The sequence below is a fragment of the Arachis ipaensis genome, chromosome B10 (genome assembly GCF_059453495.1).
Source record: "Arachis ipaensis isolate K30076 ecotype BB chromosome B10, ASM5945349v1, whole genome shotgun sequence".
Classification (NCBI taxonomy): domain Eukaryota; kingdom Viridiplantae; phylum Streptophyta; class Magnoliopsida; order Fabales; family Fabaceae; genus Arachis; species Arachis ipaensis.
The window spans coordinates 10,040,290-10,064,434 of record NC_142435.1 but is presented as its reverse complement, the minus strand read 5'-3'; the positions used below and the strand labels follow the sequence as shown (position 1 = coordinate 10,064,434).

At 37.2% G+C, this 24,145-nt stretch overlaps 4 protein-coding genes and 1 non-coding gene across 5 annotated transcripts; 3 read left to right on the top strand and 2 right to left on the bottom strand.

Annotated features, from left to right (window-relative positions):
- Positions 1–11,382: 11,382 nt before the first annotated feature.
- On the top strand, positions 11,383–13,313 carry LOC148579124 (uncharacterized). Its single transcript, XM_088505475.1, has one exon. The coding sequence runs from the start codon at positions 11,839–11,841 to the stop codon at positions 13,078–13,080; it is 1,242 nt and encodes a 413-aa protein (XP_088361601.1). The 5' UTR covers positions 11,383–11,838; the 3' UTR covers positions 13,081–13,313.
- A 472-nt stretch (positions 13,314–13,785) lies between these two features.
- LOC107622624 (5-oxoprolinase 1) lies at positions 13,786–18,269 on the bottom strand. Its single transcript, XM_016324590.3, has 2 exons — positions 18,027–18,269; positions 13,786–17,785 (listed from the first exon to the last, which is right to left on the bottom strand). The coding sequence occupies exon 2, from the start codon at positions 17,741–17,743 to the stop codon at positions 13,928–13,930; it is 3,816 nt and encodes a 1,271-aa protein (XP_016180076.1). The 5' UTR covers positions 17,744–17,785; positions 18,027–18,269; the 3' UTR covers positions 13,786–13,927.
- Positions 18,270–18,588: 319 nt separating this feature from the next.
- On the top strand, positions 18,589–18,660 carry TRNAH-GUG (transfer RNA histidin (anticodon GUG)). Its single transcript has one exon. It is a non-coding gene; the product is annotated as a tRNA-His (tRNA).
- Positions 18,661–18,712: 52 nt separating this feature from the next.
- On the top strand, positions 18,713–19,756 carry LOC107621572 (dolichyl-diphosphooligosaccharide--protein glycosyltransferase subunit 4A). Its single transcript, XM_088505465.1, has 2 exons — positions 18,713–18,805; positions 19,467–19,756. Exon 2 carries the CDS (start codon positions 19,483–19,485, stop codon positions 19,594–19,596), a length of 114 nt encoding a protein of 37 aa, XP_088361591.1. The 5' UTR covers positions 18,713–18,805; positions 19,467–19,482; the 3' UTR covers positions 19,597–19,756.
- Positions 19,757–21,077: 1,321 nt separating this feature from the next.
- LOC107620086 (uncharacterized) lies at positions 21,078–22,154 on the bottom strand. Its single transcript, XM_016322305.3, has one exon. It carries the CDS (start codon positions 21,787–21,789, stop codon positions 21,373–21,375), a length of 417 nt encoding a protein of 138 aa, XP_016177791.2. The 5' UTR covers positions 21,790–22,154; the 3' UTR covers positions 21,078–21,372.
- Between the last annotated feature and the right edge of the window lie 1,991 nt (positions 22,155–24,145).

Here is a 24,145-nt window from a genome sequence, read left to right as displayed (position 1 = left end):
GTGAATGTTTCCAAGCTTGGTCCGAAACCAAGTTTAAAGAAAAGCAAGTGTTACTACTTGCCTCCAACGGACTCCATTTCTCACTTTGGATGGATTTCAAATTTAATTTAATGCATTGGAAACATAAGAAAGAGAGAGGAGATTGATTTGATGGCTATTATGACTATACACGCCTCTCAGCAAAGGGGAGTAGGAAACATGAGTGCACTTTTATTCTTTCTCTTTGCCACATTAATTATTTGATAAAAAACTATTAAATATCTTATTCTCTCTCATCTCTTTCTTGCTTCTTCTTCGGTCCTTGTCCAGGAAACAATGGAAGCAATGTTCATCAACCAAGAAAAAGAAGAAGTTGCATGCATCAAGACCATCAAGCTAATGATGGCAAGAAAACATACTAAAATAAAAATGAGCTGTGGCTGAGATTTTCACCAAATGTGGTTAGATTTGGTAAAGTAATCTTGAGCTCTTCATGCTCAAAAATGGACGATGAAGATTCGGCCAGCAAGGGAGATTCTTGAAGCATGGCTTGTCTTTGATTCTGCTCAACCACCACAGGAAGTAGCTAGAGTGGCGAAGTGATGGTTGAGGCAGAGATTGAAGCAGATGAAGTCATTTTCATCATGAAGCATCAAGGGCCAAAAATTCATCTTGGAGAGCAAGCCAAGGATGGAGAGCTCGGATTGATGAAGGGTGATGATCAAGAAAGGACTAGAGATAATTGCATGTTGGGTTTTGCATGGTTATCTCTTCTCTCTCTATGTGGCCGAACCAGTTCTGTTTGTTGAAGGAGGAAGAAGTTGGTTTGGGTGTTGGCCTCAAGTGTGGAGGCTTCCCTCTTCTTTAAAAAGAGAGAACAGCCACTGTTTGGAGCAAGGAGAAAATTTTGAGAGTGTAAGGCACAGTGTTCTCAGAGCTACCTGAGCTAACAGTTTTCTCTTCTCCTTCAATGTATTATGTTTAGTATTTTTCTGTTTAATTTTGTCATGTCTTGAGTCTCATGGAAAAAGGCAAACAGTGAGGTTTGTATGTAAAATCCATAGAGCGGAAAAAGACAGAGAGTGCAAAATTAAAAGAAAAAGCCATAGATGTCTTAAAGTTCCTTTGTTCATCTATGTTGTATTTCATGATTCTGTGGGAATCCCCTTGTAAGTTGGGTTAGCACTTTACAGTTTGTAATCAAGTTGATTATAGTGAAATTCCATCATTGTTGTGATGGAGACTGGATGTAGGCTGCACTGCACTTAGCAGTTGAACCAGGATATATCTGGGTGTAATCTTTCTTCTCTCCTACTCCATTTCTGTTTTCTACTGCACAGGAGCAAAAACTAAAAATGTCTCGTGCCAAGTGACGAGACAAAAAAAAGTCTCGTGGCTAGGGACGAGATAAAAGAAAAAGTCTCGTGTCCAGAGACGAGCCAAAACAGAAAAGTCTCCTCTGAGTTCAGCAAGTGTTAGCAACCAAAAAAGGGGGCTAAGATTCAACCCCCCTTCTCTTAGCCACTGAAACCATCAATAACTCTTATAAAAGTTATCTCAATCAATTGATAAGAATTTATTTTATCTCTTCATAATTCCGTTATTACCATTATTATCCTACGAAACGCACCGATTTATGCTCGAAAAAGCGTGAAAATCCCATGACCGACCTAAGTGGTCGGCAAGATAAAACGACGAGGTACAAGTCAGTGTAAAGAGGTTATGAAAGACGATCATGATAACTCAGAAACGATATCACTAGCGACTCACACGTCGGATAGCCCGAGAAAAAGAAAAAATGCATCACAAAAATAACCTAAGTTATGAAAACAATTCGATAAGCAAAAAGTGAATGTGTAAGTTTGAATTAATGAAAAATAAAAGAGATACAAAAATCCCTTGAAGACAGGAGCGAAGGCTTCTCAAGTTTTTAAGAGTTGTTGACAATAAATAAAATTGTCTAAGACAAAACAGCCCACATGACGAAGAAATTTTTCGACAAAAAATCGAAGTGGTTTTTCGTAAAAACCTTATAAAGATAAAAGCAGAAAAATGTCTACAAGGGTGTAATCTAAATTATTTTGTTAAAAAGACTCTTCTCCAAAAAAGGGCCAATACAAATAACCTTTTTTGTTAATGACTGTAAAAAGGTCAAAGTGTCAAGAAACCACCACACCAACAAACATATAAAATTGTTCAAAGAGGGCCCACAAGCTGGGCCCTAATAGCTAAAATTACTTGGAAGGAAGGTCGGAGTCATCAATAGGAAGGGAGCTCGGATCTGCTGTGGGAGTAGGAGGGGTCGGAGCGGCCTCTTCGGTGACGGAAGTCGGAGCCTCAGAAGAACTCGGCAGGAATCCCTCCTGTTGCTCCTCGCGAGGAGGAGACTCAACAATCTATTGCCCATGAGTCTTCAGCTCAGAATCAGTCTCAGGGCGAGGAGGAGAGACAATCACCCCATCAATGACCACCTTATCAGGATGGAGAGGTGAAAGGTCCAAGTCGGGAGCAATAACTCCGACTTGTTCCTTAAACACCCTGAAAGCCTCTTCCAAGCTCTCGACGATTGAATCCTTCAGCTCCTGATAAGGCTTTTCGATTCAACTTCAGCTGCCTTTGAAGATCAATATTTTCATAAAAAAGCCTAACATAGTTTTGCTCCGCCTTCTCCTTTAAACCCACAGCCATGGCACACTGACCCATCAGCTTATTCTCCCTCTCCTGGAGTTGGGCCAGCTCCCCCTTCAATCAGGCATTCTCCCCCTGCAGCCTCTTCTCCTCCTATTGATATAGGACAATCCTCCCCTGAAGGTTCTCCACAGTCTTTTGAAAAGAGCTCAAGGGAGTTTTGTCCAGAATATCAAGAAGGGCAGTGCAAACTAATGCGTGAGCATCTTTCCTATCTTTTTCTAGTGAATTTGCATTTAATTTGTTAAGTTTTATCAAGAGTTTATTATCTTTCAGCCACTATGGATGCTACTTTGAGTCTTGTGCAATTTTGTTTATTTTAGGTAGCATTCGGATGAATTTGATGGAGTTTCTGCAGAGAAAGAGAAGAAACCAAGGAGCTGACCAGCGAGGAGCGACGCGTGCACATGCCTGATGCGTACAGGTGAAAAGCAAAGTTGCTCAGCGACGCGTGCGCTTACTTGACGCATACGCGTGACACGCGAAAAAAGACATCGACGCGTACGCGTGACAAGCGCGAAGTGCAGAGAACGCTTATTTGAAATTCTGATTTAAACTTTTATTTTAAAATAGGAAAATATATTATTTTAGTTTTAGAAGATAGATTTTAAATTTATTAGGATTAGATATAAAAAGGGAACATTAGTTAACTTTTCATTCCAGCTCAGCCTAAAGGACAACATTATTCCATTCCAATTTACAATCCTTATTTTTCTCTGAACCATGAGCAACTAAACCTCCATTGTTAAGGTTAGGAGCTCTGTCTATTTGTATGGATTGATTTTATTACTTTTTCTATTTTAATTCATGTATGAATTTATAATTTAAGAATTATTTTCGCTCTTTATCTTATGAATTTGGGTGGAACGGAAGTATGACCCTCTTTCTATTTGAGTTCTTGTATAACTTGGAAAAGCTCTTTACTTGATCAACAGCTTGAAAACATATTCTCCTAAATTTTAATTATCTGGATTTAACGGGATACGTGACATATAATCCTTTTATTTTTGGGTAATTAGAGTTTTTGTGGCATATAAACTGGAATTTGATCATCACCCTCTAATTGGAATTAATTGACCAAGGAATTGGCTGTTGATGAATTTTAGAAGAGACTAGAAAGGTCTAAGGAATTAGGGTCTAGTCACATATAGTTTGCCATAAATTAAATCCTACATGACTAAAATAGTTGGTAAGAAAAGTTAATCCGGAAAATTAGATAACTCTGAAACCTTAACTGCTTTCTCCATATTTTATCCCTAACCCATTTACTTTACTATTTTAATTTCTGCACGATTGTTTAATGCTCTTTGAATATTCAGCTACTATTTTTTGTTTGTCTAACTAAGCCAATCAATCAATCATTATTTCTTGGTCCATCAATTCTCGTGGGATCGACCCTCACTCACCTGAGGTATTACTTGGTACGACCCGGTGCACTTACCGGTTAGTCTTATTTTAAGTTTGGTGTTTCCTAGTTAGTCTTATTTTAATTTTTCTTATTTAAAATTTGCTTTCTTCTTTGCTTTCCTATTTACCACATGGTGCGTTTAATTCTTTTTGGTGTTTTGTGCTAAGAAAAATAATGGAGAGAGATCACATGGGTTACTACTCACACCTAAGGAGTGATTCATATTCTTATGAATGGGGAAACTACCCAAATTTTGGTTGGCAAAGTCAAAACCAAAGTGCTCCATGTTCCAACTATCAAGAACCACCATCTCCATATTCATACCAAGAACCACCACCTCTCTACCCATATCAAGAACCATCATCTTTCTACCCATATCAAGAGCCACTATCTCCCTATTCATACCAAGAACCATCATCTCTTTACTCTTATCAAGAATCATCATCTCCTTCTTATTCATATCAAGATCCACCATCTCCTCATTCATATCAAATACCATCAGATCTTGAGATTCTCATGAAAAAATTCCTACATGATATGAAGACGAGTGTCAAAAATGTAGAGAAACATGTGCAGTCGATTATCAAGTCCCAGGAAGAGGAACAAGCAAATTCCTTCCCAAGAGATATAACGCAAGATCCCATAGAAGAAAGTAAGGAAATCAATCAAAGGAGTTTATACTCCAATAAATTAGAGAACTTTCCACCCTCACACATGGAATAAGAGGAAGATGCAAAAACAAAGGAGGAAGATGCACAAACAAAGGAGGTTGTAAGGGATGAAAACAATGATGGGAATCTACACTCCACTGAAGTAGAGACTGGCATAGATAGTGAGTTTATTGAACCACCAATTCAAGAAGTTCTTGATGAAGGGTACACTCTAACAATCACACAACACCCAAATTTTGAAGTCAAAGAAGTGAAGGAAACCAAGGAAAGCACTGAAAAGGGGATTGTGACCAAGAAGCCGAAGAAAATATCCATGAAAAAGAGAAGGTCAGAAAAAAACAATCCAACTTCTACACCAACAAGCAAGGTGGATCAAGTTAATCACAATAAAAGAAGCTTGTTCGGAGGAAATTATATTAGGGGGCACTAATTTTTACCTCTCACCCCTTGGAGACATTTCTTTTAACCAATTGGAAGAAGAGGAAGAAGAGTCAACAATCAAGTGTCAAGCTAGTGACGTTAAAGAAGTGCTTGTCGGGAGACAACCCGATAATTTCGTATCCTTAGTTATTTTCGTAATAGTAGTTTTCTTACTTGCTTGATTTTTTTATTATTGAGTTTTTACTGTTTTTCTGATCATGCAGCTATTTTATAACAGGAACCGAACACTTTAGGTGACACACACACAAAAAAAAGAAAAAAAAATGAGCACACGATGCGCAGGCGTCGCTGACGCGTACGCGTCATGTGTGTGTGAGTGAAAAATAAAATTAGCCAGAGAGTTGAGCAGGAGTGGGGCTGGAACCATGCTGGGCGCATAAGTCGCATCACGCGTACGCGTCTCTGATGTGTGCGCGTCGTTTGCGCAAATGGCCACCCACGCGTGCGCGTCTCTGACGCGGACGCCTGACCCTGAAAATCGGCGTCAATGAGTATTTGGGCAGAAAGTTGTGATGGCTTGGGGCTGGAAGTGTGCTAGAGGCACAAATTTGATCACGCGTACACGTCCTTGACGCGTGCACGTCCTTTTCCCAAATGGCCATCCACGCGTGCGCGTGCATGACACGCACGCGTCATATGAAAATCTTGATTCCCATACCATGCGAGCAGAGAGTTGTGCATGCGTGCGGCCGCTTTCGCGCGATTCGCACAAAACCAAGTCCACGCGTACGCGTCCCTGACGCGTACGCATCATCTGAACTTAACGTGATACAAGCGTACGCATGCCTTACGCGTACGCGTCGCATGCGATGCCCAAATTAAACCCCTCAGCGCCTGAATTCAAATTATCTACCCCCAATCCTAATTCTCTCTCATTCTTTTATCCTTTTATTATTCTTTCATCTTACTATTTTTTAATCTTATTTTCAGTTCTTCTTTGCTTGAGGACAAGCAAACATTTAAGTTTGGTGTTATCGCTTCGCTGATATTTTTCTTAAAGCACAAAAGGGAGATGAATGCTCTTCATGGAGGAATGAGATGGCCACTAACATAACTGAGGTGGTTGAGTTCCTTTCATTCTATTTCTCTTCCATTCCTATTTTGTTGTTTTCTGTTTTCTGTTGTTTTGCCTGCATGATCATTAGTACTTTCAGTTATTAGAATTAGTTTTATTCTGTTATTTGTCTCATGTACCGCTCACTGAACTTAAACCTAAAAAGAAAAAGAAAAAGAAGTGACATATTGCATGAGAAATTGAGTTTATATTGAAGAGTAGTCTTATTCACTTACATGTGGTGGTATTTTCTGTAACTCTGAATGCATGACATGAACAGTGCATAATTAAATTTGAATCAAAGAATGTTGATGTACTAGGAACAGGGATTTAGAGAATTATTATGACTTCTCTGAAATACGTAAAAGTTTAATCCTTGAAGCAAAAAAAACAGCAAAAAAAAAAAGAAGCCAGGTCCAAGGCTCTGAGCATCAATGACTAGGGAGGTCAGACATGATTAAAAGCTCAAAGAGTTGTTTCCCTAGTTATATGCTTGTGGTGTTTCTGTGTTAAGTAATCCTTGAGACAAAATATTTAGAGTCGAGATCAATTGCAATCAACAAGAGTATGCCAAAGGCTTTGAGTACCACTGTTTGGGAGTAACTGAAAGAAAATTCAAAACTTCAAAAGAGTTCCCCAGTTAAGTACTTGTGGTGTTTCTGTGTCAAGTAAAACTTGAGACAAAACATTTAAAGTCACGGCTAGGCTCAAGGTGCAAAGCACCAAAGAAAAGAAAAAAAAATTGCTGTGTTCAAGGGTTAAATTGAGTTACAAAAGATCAGAGAATTCATAATATTATCCGGATTCTAATTCCGAATGACAGTAACATTCTTCTGATTCAAAGGAGAGTGAGATGCCAAAACTATTCAGGATTGCAGTTGTAAACCCACTATAATAAGAGACATGAGCTTAATCGAACTCTCATTCTCATGCAAATTCACATTCTAAGCCTATATTATTTTGGTTGCTTGAGGACAAGCAACAATTCAAGTTTGGTGTTGTGATACGTGAGCATCTTTCCTATCTTTTCCTAGTGAATTTGCATTTAATTTGTTAAGTTTTATCAAGATTTTATTATCTTTTAGCCACTATGGATGCTACTTTGAGTCTTGTGCAATTTTATTTATTTTAGGTAGCATTCGTATGAATTTGATGGTGTTTCTGCAGAGAAAGAAAAGAAACCAAGGAGCTGACCAGCGAGGAGCGATGCGTGCGTGTGCCTGACGCGTACGCGTGAAAAGCGAAGTTACTCAGCGACGCGTGCGCTTACTTGACGCGTACGCGTGACAAGCGCGAAGTGCAGAGAATGCTTATTTGAAATTCTGATTTAAACTTTTATTTTAAAATAGGAAAATATATTATTTTAGTTTTAGAAGATAGATTTTAAATTTATTAGGATTAGATATAAAAAGGGAACATTAGTTAACTTTTCATTCCAGCTCAGCCTAAAGGACAACATTATTCCATTCCAATTTACAATCCTTATTTTTCTCTTAACCATGAGCAACTAAACCTCCATTGTTAAGGTTAGGAGTTCTGTCATTTGTATAGATTGATTTTATTACTTTTTCTATTTTAATTCATGTATGGATTTATAATTTAAGAATTGTTTTCGCTCTTTATCTTATGAATTTGAGTGGAACGGAAGTATGACCCTCTTTCTATTTGATTTCTTGTATAACTTGGAAAAGCTCTTTACTTGAACAACAGCTTGAAAACATATTCTCCTAAATTTTAATTATCTGGATTTAACGGGATACGTGACATATAATCCTTTTATTTTTGGGTAATTAGAGTTTTTGTGGCATATAAACTGGAATTTGATCATCACCCTCTAATTGGAATTAATTGACCAAGGAATTGGCTGTTGATGAATTTTAGAGGAGACTAGAAAGGTCTAAGGAATTAGGGTCTAGTCACATATAATTTGCCATAAATTAAATCCTACATGATTAAAATAGTTGGTAAGAAAAGTTAATCCGGAAAATTAGATAACTCTGAAACTTTAACTGATTTCTCCATATTTTATCCCCAACCCATTTACTTTACTATTTTAATTTCTGCACGATTGTTTAATGCTCTTTGAATATTCAACCACTCTTTTCCGTTTGTCTAACTAAGCCAATCAATCAATCATTGTTTCTTGGTCCATCAATTCTCGTGGGATCGACCCTCACTCACCTGAGGTATTACTTGGTACGACCCGGTGCACTTGCCGGTTAGTTTGTGGTTATAAAATCCGTACCACAAACACCAGCAGTCTGAACTCCCCCCTGAACCAAAATTTGATGATGATTTCAAAGGGAAGCATCATCCATAGCGATTTGGCTATGAAGAAAGATGTGCTTCCGAACGAACTTCGAACCATCAAAGTTGGCCTTCCTAGAAGGGAAAGAACCAGTCTCTGAGGTCTTACGTTTCTTCTTTCAGGTTTGGAAGGTGGCCGAACTGAGGGGACAGGGGCAGGAGGTGGAAGAGAAGAAGCAGAAACAGGATTTACCAAAATCGGGCGAGAAGAGGACTCCGAGTTGTGAGGGGGAGCGCTAGAAGCTCCGACCTTAGCAGCGTCCGCTCGGGCACGAGCCTTCCTCTTAGCCTCCTGGACCTTTTGATAAGCAGCGCTAGACCCGCTTTTCACTATTTCTGAAAATATATAAAAGGGCAATCAACTTACAAATCGGAGGAAAACACATTACGAATCAGAACTTATTAAAAATAGCTAGAAAGAAGACCCAAACTACCTAGCTCGGACTGGATGAAACTCGGAGAGCTAAGAAGAAATTTTTTAGTGTCCAGATTCGGAGCTCTCCCCCAGGCCTCTCGAGAAAACCCAACAATGGCCTCCTCCACCTTATCCAAGCTATATTTTTCAATAGGGGAGGCCTCCGACCAGTACAGAGGAAATCAGGGATGGCTATTTTCATCTAAGAAAAAAGGATGGTGGCCCTCTACAGCTTGGACCTTGAGGAAAAAGTTTTTAAAGTTGTGGAAGGATTCGTCAAAAATGGAAAACACCTTCCGACCCTGAATAGCTCGGAAAGATACCCATTGCTGTGTGTTTTGCTTACTGAAAGGTTGGGTAAGGTGAAGAGATAGAAAAAGATTTTTAGAGAAGTCGAAAAATCAAGCTCTTGGCTGACAAGTTGGTAGATCCTCATGAAACCCCAAGAATTGGGATGAAGCTGGGTAGGGACAACTCGGCAATGGGACAAAACATCCATTTCAAAATCAAAAAAGGGAAAAGAAACCCCCAAACGGGTGAAAAGGCAGTCGTACATAAAGAAAAAGTGAGAGTCAGAATCAGCAACCCTCCCACAACAAACCCGGTCCGTAGGATCCGGGGCCCCTAATTCATACTTAGGCTCGTCAGCCTCAAAGCTACAAATCCTATGATGGGTGCAAAGCTCGGTGATGAAGTCAGTATCTACTAAAGGTCTCTCAATAAGCACAGAATCATCTACCCATTTTAAAAGGGTCTCAGGAATATGGGAAGACATTTTTTCGGCAATTAAGAAGTATGTATAAAAGCAATAAGACCTAAAAAGAAAAATAAACCATCAAAAAAATAGAGTTCCCAAAGACAAGGCAGTTTCTTCCGAAAGAAAATAAGAAAAAGAATCACCAGGCCGCAACAACGATTTCTAATAAACATGCAAAAATCCTAAAGCTACGCATTGCAAATAAAGGAGCGGTAAAAGCATGAAATTTTCCTCAAACACGCAAGGGCACCAGGCAGAAATACGGAAAGCACTACACAAATGGCAAAGAACTAACCTTTTTTTCATAAAATCAAAAGAGAAGCAGTTGCAACGACAGAAAGCAATGAACCACCCGAGAACAGAAGGCCAAAGGGAGTTTTTAGTGAAAAAGCGAAAGAGCAGGGAAAAACTTCGAAGAGAAGACGAAAAAAAATAAAGAAAGAAGAGGAAAAAGTATTTATAATAGACCAGGGGCATAACAGTAAAATAATGCAGTCATTAAAGTAATGTGCCGTTACCAATGTAACTGCCCCCATGTGTAAATGCAAAATTCCCAAACGGATGCGACGTTTGATTAGATGTGACGATTGGGACATTCAAAATCACGTCGGTTTCAAACGAAAAACCACGTCGATTTCCGACTTGAATGGACCCGAGTTCAATTTATACTCGAATCCAACTCACAGCTAAGAGATCGGACTCGAGTAGGGGCACTGTTCATACTCTTGCCCAATACTATGGTCCAGGTCCAAGTAAGCCAAAAAGGTCCAACCCAAAGGTTGGCCTTCACCACTTACCCGACCTCTATGAAAGAGGTCGGGCTCGACATAAGCTCCTCCTCAAAGAGGTCAGGCTCGACATGAGCTGGCAGATAACGCTTATTCAAGTAAGTAACTGCCCCCTAAAATCTCTCATCCACTTTCAGAAGCAATATCTCAACAACCCTAAGATAAAGGGACAGTTATCCACATTCAGAAGTGGAACTACTCCAACGGTACACTGACACACTCAGGTAAAACTAAGTTCCAATACTCTCAAAACCTGCTTACCCCCTTGCTAACTTAGGTATCGGAGTGTCTTTGCAGAAATCACCCCCCATTCTTCAAAACAGATAACTCAGACGGCGGCTTCCGAACGCGAATAAGTCGGAGACCACCTTCCATTGACATTTGGGCCGATCCTTCAAGGCCAATCCACCTATCTCAAGTTATCCACGTAACAGTATTATTATATTTTGTTGAGTAATAAACTAAAAAAAATTATAAAAATCTATTTATTCTCATTTTTCTATACAAAAAATATTTAAAAATATAATTATGAGAATTTGATAAAAATAATAAAAAATAAAAAATAAATTATATTTTTTGTTAATATCTTTTTTATTAAAAAATATAAAATATACTAATTCAATTGTTATATAATTTTGTATTTTTGTATTTTTATTTTAATATTCTGTGACTAAAAACAAACACAACATTAATGATCACATTAGAAAAATAACTCATTCTCAAATTTATTGTTTAAAAAATAAAAAAACATAATTGAATAATAAGAGAGAATTGGCAAAGGCGATAACAGCAAGAGTCATGAAAATGCTAAAAATAAGGGAACCAGCGTCAGAGTCTGGTAAAAGTAAAAAAACGGAAACACTGCACTCACGCCATGAAATTTCTAAACATAGATTTCAAGTTTCAACTCACACACCTCATCTTTCTCAGCCTCACACCCTTCATTTCAATTCAACAACTTTCCCTTTCCATTAAATTTTTCATTCTTCTCTCTTTCCCTTTCTCGCTCGCAAAAACTTCAATCATTTTCGTCTTCTCTAATCTCGTTCCTCGTGTGCGCCACGTGTTCTCAGATGACAGCAACTTGCTTAACCACACCACCGATCTGAGCGGAGCCAATGGAGGTCCAGAGGATCATGCTCTTGTTGCTCCTCTGCTGCAGAATTCTAAGCAATCGTGTAACTCTCGTGGGTGGAAACCACACCGCTGCCAGGTTCTGCACTCGCTAGAAACTACAAAGTTCCCACCTTTAATTTCTTAATTTGGGAATTTCAGAATTTCTTTCTTCCTTTCTTGTTTTCACAATCACATTCCTTTTTTCTGCGTCTGAATGGAGCTCGGTAAGGTGTGTAAGGGTAAGAGGAAAGGGAGCAGGATGGGGATGCATTTTCATGGTGGAACTATTGCTTTCAATCCCGATGCTGTTCTTGTCATTAGGATCCCAGAGGCTCAGGTTTTGCGCATTTTGTCACGATCCTTGTTTTTAGCTATTGTTATTGTGTCTTTGCCTTTCTTGGGAACCATTCTTACGGGATTCCCTTCTTCGAGTTCGAGTTCAAGCTCGTTGTTTTCTGTATCCGGTACCAGAACCTATTCTGGTTATCTCAATGCGGGGCTGCTGAATTCGGTTGTTCATGATTTGGCTGAAGAAGGTCTATTCAAGAAGGATGATAAGGCTCTGCTTTTGAGCTCTTTCCATGGCGGATTTGGATTTGGAGGTGTTGCTATCCTCAATAACAATGAGGTTGATGTGGTCATGGACTCTGATTTGGAAATGAAGAAAGGCTTGTTCCCTGATGAGTCCTATGACTTTGTGTTCACTTCTTCCGAAGACGCCGAGTTTGTCGATAGAATTCTGAAAGTTGGTGGCATTGTGGCTCTTCCATTGGCTGCTCAACCGTTGAATGCAGCTTTCAGAGAACAATCCAATTATAGAATTGTGTACCTTAGGAGATATGATTCCATCATTGTTGCATTGAGGAAGACCAGCTCGGCCACTATTAAGTTGGCTGATGATTCATCTTCTTCCAAAAAGAGGAAGCTTTGCAAATTTGGAAATGAAGAAAAGAAAATGGTGTTGGAAGGTCTTGAAGATGTGCTCCTTGAGCCACCTAGAGAGGTTGACACCAAATTGGAGTATAGAAAGAGTTTCAAGTACCTACCTAACTTGTCGGGTGATTCTCTTGAAGGCTATAGTAGAAGACTATTCATTGAAGTAGGCTTGGCTGAGGAAAACAAGGGTGTAATACAATGGTTTGAACATAACTACCCCAAGAAGAACACAGAATTCGAGACTCGTAGTATCAATGCTGATGATGCTTCTGCTTGGTTGTCTAAGCATGTGAAGGAGGAAGAGTATGTTGTGATGAAGGCAGAAGCAGAGGTGGTGGAGGAGATGATAAAGAAAAGGACAGTGTGCTTGGTGGATGAACTCTTCTTGGAGTGTAAGAATGAGTGGTGGCAGAAGGGGAAGAGAAAGAGTAGTCGAAGACGAAGAGCATATTGGGAGTGCTTAGCCTTGTATGGAAGGCTGAGAGATGAGGGTGTTGCAGTTCACCAATGGTGGGGTTGAATTTGAATTGAATTGAATGGAGAACCTAGTTATTAAGGTGCATAGTCTTTTGTGTTTCGCTGAATGGTCACCACTCTCCAGTGTTATATTATGATTTGATGATTGTCCTCTTTCTAGTTTCTTTCTGTATTTTGGAATTTGTCAATAAGGAATGCCAAGAATGGTGCATGTTGTACTCTGTCATTGTGATGTGATCGTACTATAAATAAAGAATAAAGGCTTGTTTTCCTTGATTCTTTTGTTGTTCTGTTCAATGGAGCTGTAGTAAGCTTGTGATGCCATTATATAATTGCCTTGGTTTAGCAGAAAGGCTAAGAAGATTATTTTTTTTTTTAATTTGATTAATATGCTAGTATACAATGCAGATCTCTAGTGATATATATGTCAAAATTTTCATTCCTAAAACGTTTAAAAAGTATTAGGATGAACTAGAAATTATTTATATATTTTTTTTAACAATGTCCAGCATTTTCACTTTGAGATTTTGTTGACAGCAGAAACTGCACCGGTGGCCAAAAAGTGGAATTGAGAAGAACTTATTTTGTTCTTGTCAAGCCAGAGAGGAATTCAAAACGATTCCAGGTTTATAGGGCAAAACTTTGAAGTTGTGTATGGTTCAAAAATAAGTTAAATTAGTATTTGGGGTCCCCTCAACATATATAACTTCAGGATTTGTTTCCCTCTAACTTTTGCAAAAAACGTTCCTTAAGAAATCAACAATCATCCATGCTAGACAAGATTTATTGATAGTATAGACCAGAGTGCCAGACCAAGGTATTTAAAACACAACACAAATATTTATTCATACAAAATAACATAGTAAAATGCAAGTAAATAATAATAATAATCACTTAGGAAAACCCCATCCACCACCACCAGGAGTTAAAATCTGAATGATGTCCCCTGCTTGTGCTTGAACTGTGTTCTTTCCACCAATATAAATCTTTCTATTATCTTTCCTGATAAGAAAATTGGCCCCACGAGCTCCATTTTTCCCACCTTTCAATCCTCTTGGTGCATGAACACGCCTCTCAGAGAGAATGCTCAATGTAACTGGACACTTGAACTCTATTTCTCTAACAATTCCATTACCTCCTTTGTGGTATCCATCTCCACCACTATTCTCTCTTATTCCAAATTTGTGCACAATCACAGCATACCTTTGCTCAAGAATCTCCACATCAGTGATTTGAGAGTTTGTCATGTGAACATGAACACCACTGGTTCCATCCCATGTTGGACCAGCCCCGGCACCGCCTCCAATTGTTTCATAGTAACCAAAAGTATCATCACCAAAAGTGAGGTTACTCATGCAGCCTTGTGAACACGCACATGCTTGAAATGCAGTTAGTATAACATCAGTTAGCCGCTGTGATGTTAGAACATTGCCAGAAACCACTGCAGCCTTGTCACTCGGAGAGAGGAATGATCCTGGTGGAATGTGAATCTTCACTGGTGCTAGACAACCTTGGTTGAGAGGAATATCGGCATCCACCAAGCAGCGGAGGCTATATATTACGGCTGCAGCTGCCACAGCTTTTGGAGCATTCCAGTTGCCATAAACTTCCTCACTTGTTCCACTAAAATCAAAAACTGCTTCTCCTTTATCAGAATCAATGGTAAGTTTCAAATGAATAACAGAACCATCATCCATGTAGTCCTCTTCTTCAACTGTCAGAATATTACTATTCTCACCACCAGGTATGGCTGTCTGAGACTTAATTCTAGGGACAATTGACTTGAGCATTTCCCTCACTGCCTCTTCTGCATTGAGTCTTACATAATTCATGTAATCTTGAACAGTCTCAAGACCATACTGCTCAATAAGCTCGCCAACAAGGTTTATTCCTCTTTGGTTTGCAGCTATCTGCGCTCTTAGATCGGATAAGTTGTCTTGAATCCTGCGAGTTCCAGGGATCTTATATGGCGCTTCATCAGCCGACGGGAACTGGAGTAGCTTAACAATTCCTTCTTCTTGGAAAATTCCTTTTTCCACAAGCTTGAATGCGAAGATTGTAGCACCTTCTTCCCATATAAACTTTGACAAAGGAGGCATGCTGCCAGGAGTGATGCCCCCAATTTCTGCATGATGCCCTCTATTCGCCACAAAGAACACAAGCTTCCCATTGTGGAAAATAGGTGTGATCACAGTCATGTCAGGGAGATGGCTACCTCCAGCACAGGGATGGTTGGTCAGCAACACGTCTCCTTCATTCAAATTTTCGCCCCAGTACTTTAGATGCCAACTAACTGTTGTGGACATAGCTCCGAGATGTGCAGGTATATGAGGAGCATTGGCAACTAGTCCTCCATCAGGTCCAAAAAGGGCACAAGAGAAATCCAATCTTTCCTTTATATTTGTTGATATGGAAGTTCTTTGCAGTGTTCTTCCCATCTGCTCAGCTATTCCCATGAATCTATGATTGAAAATTGAGAGTTGAACTACATCTGCAGCTTTCTCTGCCACTTTTGCAGTGCTTAGAGGGGCTTCAATTTCAATTTTGATGTTACCATATTTGGTAATTGTAGCTCTGCAGTTTGGTTCTACTATGACTGTACTATTTCCATTCATGATGATTGCAGGTCCTAGAATAACATGTCCATAGCCAAGATTTTCAAGTTTGTAGAGAGGTGAATCATGCCAGCTTCCAAAGTAAACCGGGTAATTACCTTCAATTTCAGGATTTCCAGAAGCAGGTGCCTGAGGCTGTGGCTTCAATATGTTAGTAACTCCTATCCCGCGGACTCTAACATCAGAGATGAGGATATTCCTGTTCTGTAGATCAAATCCATACTCGTGCCTGAACTGCTTCGAAAATTCTGCAGCATAGTCACTTGCATTTCCACCTTCAAATTCTTGTTTAACCATGATTGAGGTGTCTGTCCCTTCGTACCTCAAATTCAAATATGTTTGTGTCACTATGTTATCCTCCTTGAATCCTTGTTCTTTCAACTTCTGCTTTACCTCTTTTATCAGCAAGGATTCTCTTTGGGACACTTCAAGGAGAGAATCAGAACCATATACAGCAGAATATGGCTCTTGTACCTCTTCAACAACATCAGCTAGTCCCATTCCATATGCACTTAAGATCCCACAAAACTTGTGAATAAGTATCTCATTCATGCCCAGTGCCCTGGCAATGGCACAAGCATGCTGGGGTCCAGCACCACCGAAGCAAGCAAGAGCATGGTTCCTTGTCTCATGGCCTTTCATCTCAGTCAATTGCCGTATTGGACGACACATTGTTTCATTCGCAACGTCCACAAATCCTTGTGCAATCTCTTCAATAGTCATGTCTGTTGCATCTGGATCCTGGTTTCTTCTGTAGGAATTTACTTGTTTGGCAAGCTTCCGAAATTCCTCTCTAGTTGTATTGATGTCTAGAGGCTGATCCTCTTTTGGACCAAAAATGCAAGGAAAATGATCAGGGATAATATATCCTAAGATCAAATTGGCATCTGTAACTGCCAATTCTCCACCCTTCCTATAGCAAACAGGACCAGGTTGAGCACCAACGGATTCTGGCCCTACGCGAAAAGTACCAAACTGAAACTTCAACTTAGATCCACCACCAGCAGCGACAGTGTTTATGTCAAGTTGAGTTGCTTGTATTATAACTCCAGCAATCTGAGTTTCAAGAACCTGTTCATATTGTCCAGCGTAACGGCTCACATCAGTAGAAGTGCCTCCCATATCAAATCCAATCAAGGGCTTGCTTGTTTCAATCCCAAAAAGTGTTTGGGAGTAACCAACAACGCCACCCGCAGGGCCAGATAGAACTGCTTTGTGACCAGAGAATCGATTTTCTGGTGCTAGCCCTCCATCTGATTGCATAAACAGAACATTCACCTTCCCATGAGTCTCATCAAATTTAGTTATGAACCCTGACAAGTACTCTTTAATGACTGGACTCAAATAAGCATCCACAGTAGCTGTTAGGCCTCTAGGAACTGCTCGAACCATCGGACTCAAAGCCGATGACAAAGAAACATGTCTGAATCCGAGGCTCTCAGCCAGCTTACCAACAATCACTTCATGTTGAGGATAAGTGTAGGAATGCATAAACACAACAGCCAAACTGTTTATCCCTTTCTCCAACAAGCCTTTCAACAAAGGTTTCAGTTCTTCTTCCTTAGGCTGATTCACAACTCTAACAAGATCACCTGAAATTCCCTTAACTAAATTTGCAGAATAAGACTGCTTTGTGTATTCTTCCTCCTTCTCATGGATCAGCTCAATTCTTTCATCTATCTCTACCACCTCCTCATAAAGATTTGATGGTTTTGTGACAGTAAGGTCGAATATGTTAGGACGAGTCTGCTTGCCAATGTAAAGAAGGTCGCGAAAGCCACGAGTCACACACAGAGCAATTCTTTCTCCTTTTCTCTCTAAAAGTGCATTTGTTGCCACAGTTGTCCCCATCCGAATCCACTCTATCTTATCAGTAGGAATTTTCAAGTTTCGAGGAATTCTTTCCCCGGTGTATTCTTCAAGGATCCTCCTAATTCCTTCAACCGGAGCATCATCATAGTTGGCTGGATCAACTGAGAGAAGTTTTAGCACTTTGCCATTGGCTTGTCCAGGAATTTCAGCATAAATATCAGTGAAGGTGCCACCTCTGTCAATGCAGAACCTTATTTTTCCCTCATTGCAACTTCCCATTTCTTGTCACAAAGTTGCAAGAAAATAGTTCTGGTACAGAGCCTGAAAAACAAGATAAGAGATATCTATCTCACTATAACAATCCATAACTACAAGAACTAGCCAAAGTTGCAAAACTTGGAAAAACACAGTGGATCAATAAGAACTCAGAATTTTAATCACATGACAAACTCAGACAATATGTTAGTCAGCACTATATCAAATTCTAGGACCCAAACATACAAGAAAATGCAGTATAATGAGCAATGAATTAGTAATGAACTATTTTGTTAAGACAAAATACCTGAAAAGAATCACAGCAGGTGAAAAATCCAAATCCCCCTTGTAAGCTAGAAAATCATAAAGACTTCAAAAGGTCATCATCAAGCCACAATAGCTGAAAAGAGAATCACTTTGGATCAGTTTAGATTGTCTCTCTACTCAATCATGATAAAGTTTTTCTAGAGAAAAACAAAGGAGCTAATTTGGAAAAGAAACTAAACTAGAATGTTACTTAATACTGGATAAGGACAACAAACTGAGAGAGGAAAAGAAATAAGTCCTTACGTGAAATATAATAAAATAAGATAATACATGCAGACAAAGTGACACGTACATATATAATTATGATTAGTTTAAGACCCTTGGCCAAAATGATTTATTATGCTCCAATTATTGAACCAAAACAAAACATTGGTGTCCCACTCCAATCACAGTCACCACTCTCTATCTTATCCTTGAATGTCGTTTCTAGTTTCTACAATGTTTGCACTTCAGTAATAAAATAAAAAAATCAGATATGAGAGAGCAGTAAATACTAAATAAAATAAGATTATACTTTTAATTATTGAAAAACGTCACACAAAGTGGCTGTAGTTTAGTGGTAAGAATTCCACGTTGTGGCCGTGGAGACCTGGGCTCGAATCCCAGCAGCCACAGATTTTTGTTTTTAATCGTAACGTCTTGAAATGAAAACGACGGCGTTTAACAACTCGCCTTGTTTTTAATTGTTTCCTACCAAACTCCGATCCTAAATTTACAAAACAAAGCATCTCAACTGCACTGCTTCACCGTCACAAGAAGGTCAAAATTCTCATCTTTTCTATTTTAATTTCGTTATTCCTGTGTTTCGGTATTGAATTTTTCGTCGTTTATCCCTCAATTGAAGTGCTGATTTTTCCCCTTTAGAAAAAGCATCGCAGGAACGAGATTTCATTTTGGTTCGTTGTGATTGTCAACGATATGTGATTTTGAAATCTTTTTATTTTTATGTTTATTTTTCCCCCTTCTGTTTAGTTTCAGTCGCCTTACGCTTTGAATGCTCTGTTTGGATTTAACATCCAACGACCCATATTTATTTTCATACATGATTAAAAATTTAGCTGATGCATTGGATTGTATATTTAAAAGCAATGTGAATGTGAAAATGGTGTCATGGGTAGGTGATAGCTATAATAGTGAGGCAAGGTTTTTGAGATTTGAATTTGGTAGTGTTGGAATATTGGGGCAAACTTGTTAGTGTTATGACTTGTATATCATAGTTAAATGGAGTTGTAAGCTGTTTGAATCATATTTACAGAGAGTTCAATTATGTTAATTTTATCACTTTTGGTGTTTAGTTTCTTGGCCAATGGGGAATTATATTTGTTTGTGGATTTAATTCAATAATGATATTTGAGATTGTGTTAATCATCTGTATTTGATGATGTGCTTATCTCCTTTTAATGTTACTTGTGTACCTCAGGAAGACGAAGTTAGAGATGATTGATGATGAAGTCTTGGGATTCCTTGCCAACTTTCTTGGCATTTTCATTTTTGCTTTGGTTATAGCATATCACTTGGTCGTGGCCGACCCCAAATATGAAGCTAGCTAGAATACTTTGAATTTTCTGATGTGTTTGAGACAAAAGGTTTTGATTGATTTGGTTCTGTAAGGTCAGCTTATATGACTTAATATTGGTGAAACCAGAATTTTGTGGCTTATGCCAATTACATTTTTCAATATTTAAAAGCATGCTTGAATCTTATTGTGTCCCTCTGTTTACTGGTCGAGAAATTGCTCCATCATTCTTGGTCTATAGTGCATGGAATGGTAGTTGTTGTCTGATTAACCGATGAATATGCCAGCGTAAAGTGCTTATTAACTATGGAGTTGTTTAGATAACTAAGAGTCTGAATTATTGATTGACTGAATTTGTTTACCATAGTCCCCCCAAGTCTGAAGCTTGTAACAGCAGAGTATAAACATAAACTACTCAATAGTAATAGAGTTTTCCATACATATGAGACACATGCTCTATAAAAGAGGGAATCATATGATAGTATGATACACTACCTAAGAAGGCCATTAATGGGCATGGGGGCAAATAAACATAGTTAGAAGACTTGGAGTTTAACCTTTATTTTACTGCATATATTTGCTATGCAGCCTATATTATGCTACATTCTTTGCTGTGGAGCATACAGGTGCTGGATTATTCTGAAGGAAGTGTGGTAATTCGAGGCAACCTTTACTCTGGCCACTCTGTTTCTTGGTGGTGGTGGTGGGGGGGGGGGGGGGGCAAAAGGTAGAAAATCCAGGGCAGGAATGTTTACAAAGTCAGGCAATGTTGATGCCAAAATTTTCCCGCTTGCCTGGACATTGCCAATCCTCAAAAGTGACATGCCAATGAAGAAATCTAAGAGAACTAAATGGGAACAGGTCATTGCTGGAGTGTATGATTGTAGTAAATTAGTATGAAAAGGTGGACAGTGTCAAGGATTATTTTGAAAAGGTCAAGGGGATTTGCAGTTTAGTCAAGGTCTTAGTTCATAGAGTTATACCTAATCGAAATTGGTTTTAAATGGCATCAAATGTTGGTGACTGTGTTAATTGAGCCATCGATATGTCTGCTATAGATGCAGAAGTGACAAGATTCATGCCTCTTGATCAACCTCATGGTTCGTTATATTTCCCTTCTAGCTTATTTACCTTAATGGCTGTCAGTGACCAAAATTAGGCTAGCTAAAGAGACGGCCTTAATGATGAATCAGCAGTTTAGAGTACTAAAATGCATTGTAGCTAAAGAGATTAATATGTGGTGGATATTCATGTCTTCTTCTCAAGAATTAATCGTTGGATTTAACATCTATGGACTGTACCTTTCTCATTAGTTGAAAGCATAGATTTAAGCTCGAATTATCATGACACCTTTTGAATCCCATAAATTCCAACTTTGACTGGTCAATTTTGTTGCTGATTAATGGTGATATATAGTTTTCATTTGAAATGTACACTTCAATTTTTGGTAAAATATTAGTTATTTTGTTATCATTTGATGGGTCACGGCTCTAAATTCTAATACATATGATTATATGAATAAGTCATTGACGCAATAATAAATTACAAACAGCACTGAAGTTTAAAAGGAGAAGACATCATAATAGTATAATAAGTCACAATCTATAAATAATGTATGAAAAAGGTACAAGCAATACCAATAAATTCATGAACTGGAAAATAAATAGTACAATGTTCTCACACCAAACTACAAAGAAGAAATAATGATAACATCAATCATAAAACTCTCTCACACACACAAGCGAACGTATATGAAATCAAGCTAACATAATATCCATTGCATGCATAATAAACCACCAAGAGAAAGCTTTTAATTGCCAGAGGGTGAAGGTGGAGGGGAGAAGAAAGGAATGGAGGGCATAGTTGTTGGGATTGAGGGAAAGTTTGGAAGTGAAGTGGCCGGCAATGGGGGAAGGTTCATCTGTGGGACGGTTGGGATCTTAGGGATGCTTATGCTTGGAAGTGGAGGCAGGGTAGTTGATGGTTGTGGAAGAGTTGGAATAGTTGGCAATGGTGGAACATTATTGCCCTGAATTGAAGGCAATGTTGGAATTGTAGGCAATGGTGGCAATGCTGTTGGTTTTGGCAGATTGGGAATGTTTCCAGGCAAATTTGGAACACTTGTTTGCAAAAGATTGCGAGCTGCTAGGCTCATGCTCATGCTTGACATGGTGATCACAGCAACAAGCAATGCTGTCATCAAAGATCTTCTTGCTGATGATGCCATGGCTGATGAAATGAGAGAAGAGAAGAGAATATATGGTAAATTGATTTGCTTTGAGGTTGGATGAGAAGCCAAAATATGGTGCTTGTTCTTATATAGAACTAGCTAGAGTGTGTGATTTCAATTACTCAACTCAAAGTTTGGAGAACTAACTAGAGACTCTTGGTCTTGTTAGTTCACCTTCCTGTTTTGATTTGAATAAATCATTTTTATTTATCTTAGACTACTGATGAGGTGGAATGGTTGTTTCTTGTTTGGTTATTGTAACTTGTGTAAACTGATTATAATTTATGAACACAAATATTCAAATGTAGGAGTAGAATGGCCAACACTAGTTTTGTTATTTCTTGCCTAATTTACAAGAATATTACATTGTTTGTTGTGTGTTAGTAAAGTTGGTTGATCTAATGGAGTTCAGCATATAGCGTTTCATCACTTTCAAAGTTAGCTCAATTTGACCAACAAAAAAGGCATTTTATATTAATTTTTTTATTTCCTACAGAAATATGTTGATGCAGGGTTTGTACTTTGAAGTAGTTGGAAAATTTTCTTATGATAAATAGTAAAATAACTATTATAGTAAAATAACTTGATACTAATAAACTTAGTTTTTTAAAGTAAGCCGCTCCAATTTGATTAATTATTTTCATGTTCTCATTATTGAAAATAAATTGTAAACGATTTTGTTAGGGGGACAACAAAAATCAATAAAAAATAATTGGTCAATAAAAATTCTTATATCCAAAATTAAGATTGACTGCTTTTAAGTTAACTTTTTTATTACTTCTCAAGATTTATTTAATTATATAATAATCAAATCCAAATCGATAACTCTCGGAGTAATTGAGTATCTCAAATTTAAATGTAATTATTTATCCTTTTCAATTTGTTTTTTCAATGAGTATTTTAAAATATCATCGAAATTTTATTATACAATAAAGTTTTATATATATATAAATAAATCGATATCAATTCATCCACCATATTAAGAGTTAATTGTAATTACTTACGGTGTTAAAAGAAGGGTGTAAACATTTTATGATTTTAACCTTTTCACCATATTCATGCTGTTTATCAGGGATGCATAAATCCAACATGAATACAAGGTATATTTAATAAAATTATTAAATATAAATTAATTTTAACTCCTATTAGTACATTGAATTAAAAATAACATATAAAAATGTACTTGTATTTATTAAATTTTAATAACATATAAAAATTAATGATTTTTTAAATATTTTTTTTATAATAGGAGTACATTTTTATATACTTTAAATACTTTGTATAAAAATGTACTTGTATTTATCATACAAAAATAAAGTGTTGTGCCAATATAATAACATTATAACATTTTAAATTAATTTTTTTTCTAGGATTTTAGATTAAAAGCAGCACATGAAAAAGTATTATTGGTATTTTAAAGCTAACTTAATTAAGAAAGATAGAACTGTATTTTTTAGGATTTTATGTACATAATTAGGCTAATTTTTTTTAATATTGATCAAAGATGTGTGTTACACTATATTATTTGGTTTCAAGTAAGTTTTACTCTACTATATTTTTTTTTTTACTTTTCAAAAGATACAAATCTAAAAAATTTTATAAATTAATTTTTAAAAAAATATCATTGACGTTTTATAAAATTTTGTAGATTTGTGTCTTTTGAATTATAAAATTTTATAAAACGTCAATGATATTTTCTTTTAAATTAATTTATAAAATTTTTTAGATTTGTGTCTTTTGAAAAGTAAAAAAAACATATAGTAGAGTAAAACTTACTTGAAACCAAATAATATAGTGTAACACACATCTTTGATCAATATTAAAAAAAATTAGCCTAATTATGTACATAAAATCCTAAAAAATACAGTTCTATCTTTTTTAATTAAATTAGCTTTAAAATACCAATAATGCTTTTTCATGTGCTGCTTTTAATATAAAATCCTAGAAAAAAATTGATTTAAAATGTTATAATGTTATTATATTGGCACAACACTTTATTTTTGTATGATAAATACAAGTACATTTTTATACAAAGTATTTAAAGTATATAAAAATGTACTCCTATTATAAAAAAATATTTAAAAAGTCATTAATTTTTATATGTTATTAAAATTTAATAAATACAAGTACATTTTTATATGTTATTTTTAATTCAATGTACTAATAGGAGTTAAAATTAATTTATATTTAATAATTTTATACTAGAGTTAATTTACTATAATCTTATTTTATACTTCTTTTAGTATATATTTTTTATATTATATAGTATTTTTTCTGGTATCTTATTATACAATGTGTAATTAGCCATTTGATTCGAAATGTGAGTAATTCGAATCAATTTGATTCGAACTAC

Bases quoted from the DNA above. Each gene is read 5' to 3' on its own strand.
- LOC148579124 (XM_088505475.1), top strand. From the start codon at position 11,839: ATGGAGCTCGGTAAGGTGTGTAAGGGTAAGAGGAAAGGGAGCAGGATG.
- LOC107622624 (XM_016324590.3), bottom strand. From the start codon at position 17,743: ATGGGAAGTTGCAATGAGGGAAAAATAAGGTTCTGCATTGACAGAGGT.
- LOC107621572 (XM_088505465.1), top strand. From the start codon at position 19,483: ATGATTGATGATGAAGTCTTGGGATTCCTTGCCAACTTTCTTGGCATT.
- LOC107620086 (XM_016322305.3), bottom strand. From the start codon at position 21,789: ATGGCATCATCAGCAAGAAGATCTTTGATGACAGCATTGCTTGTTGCT.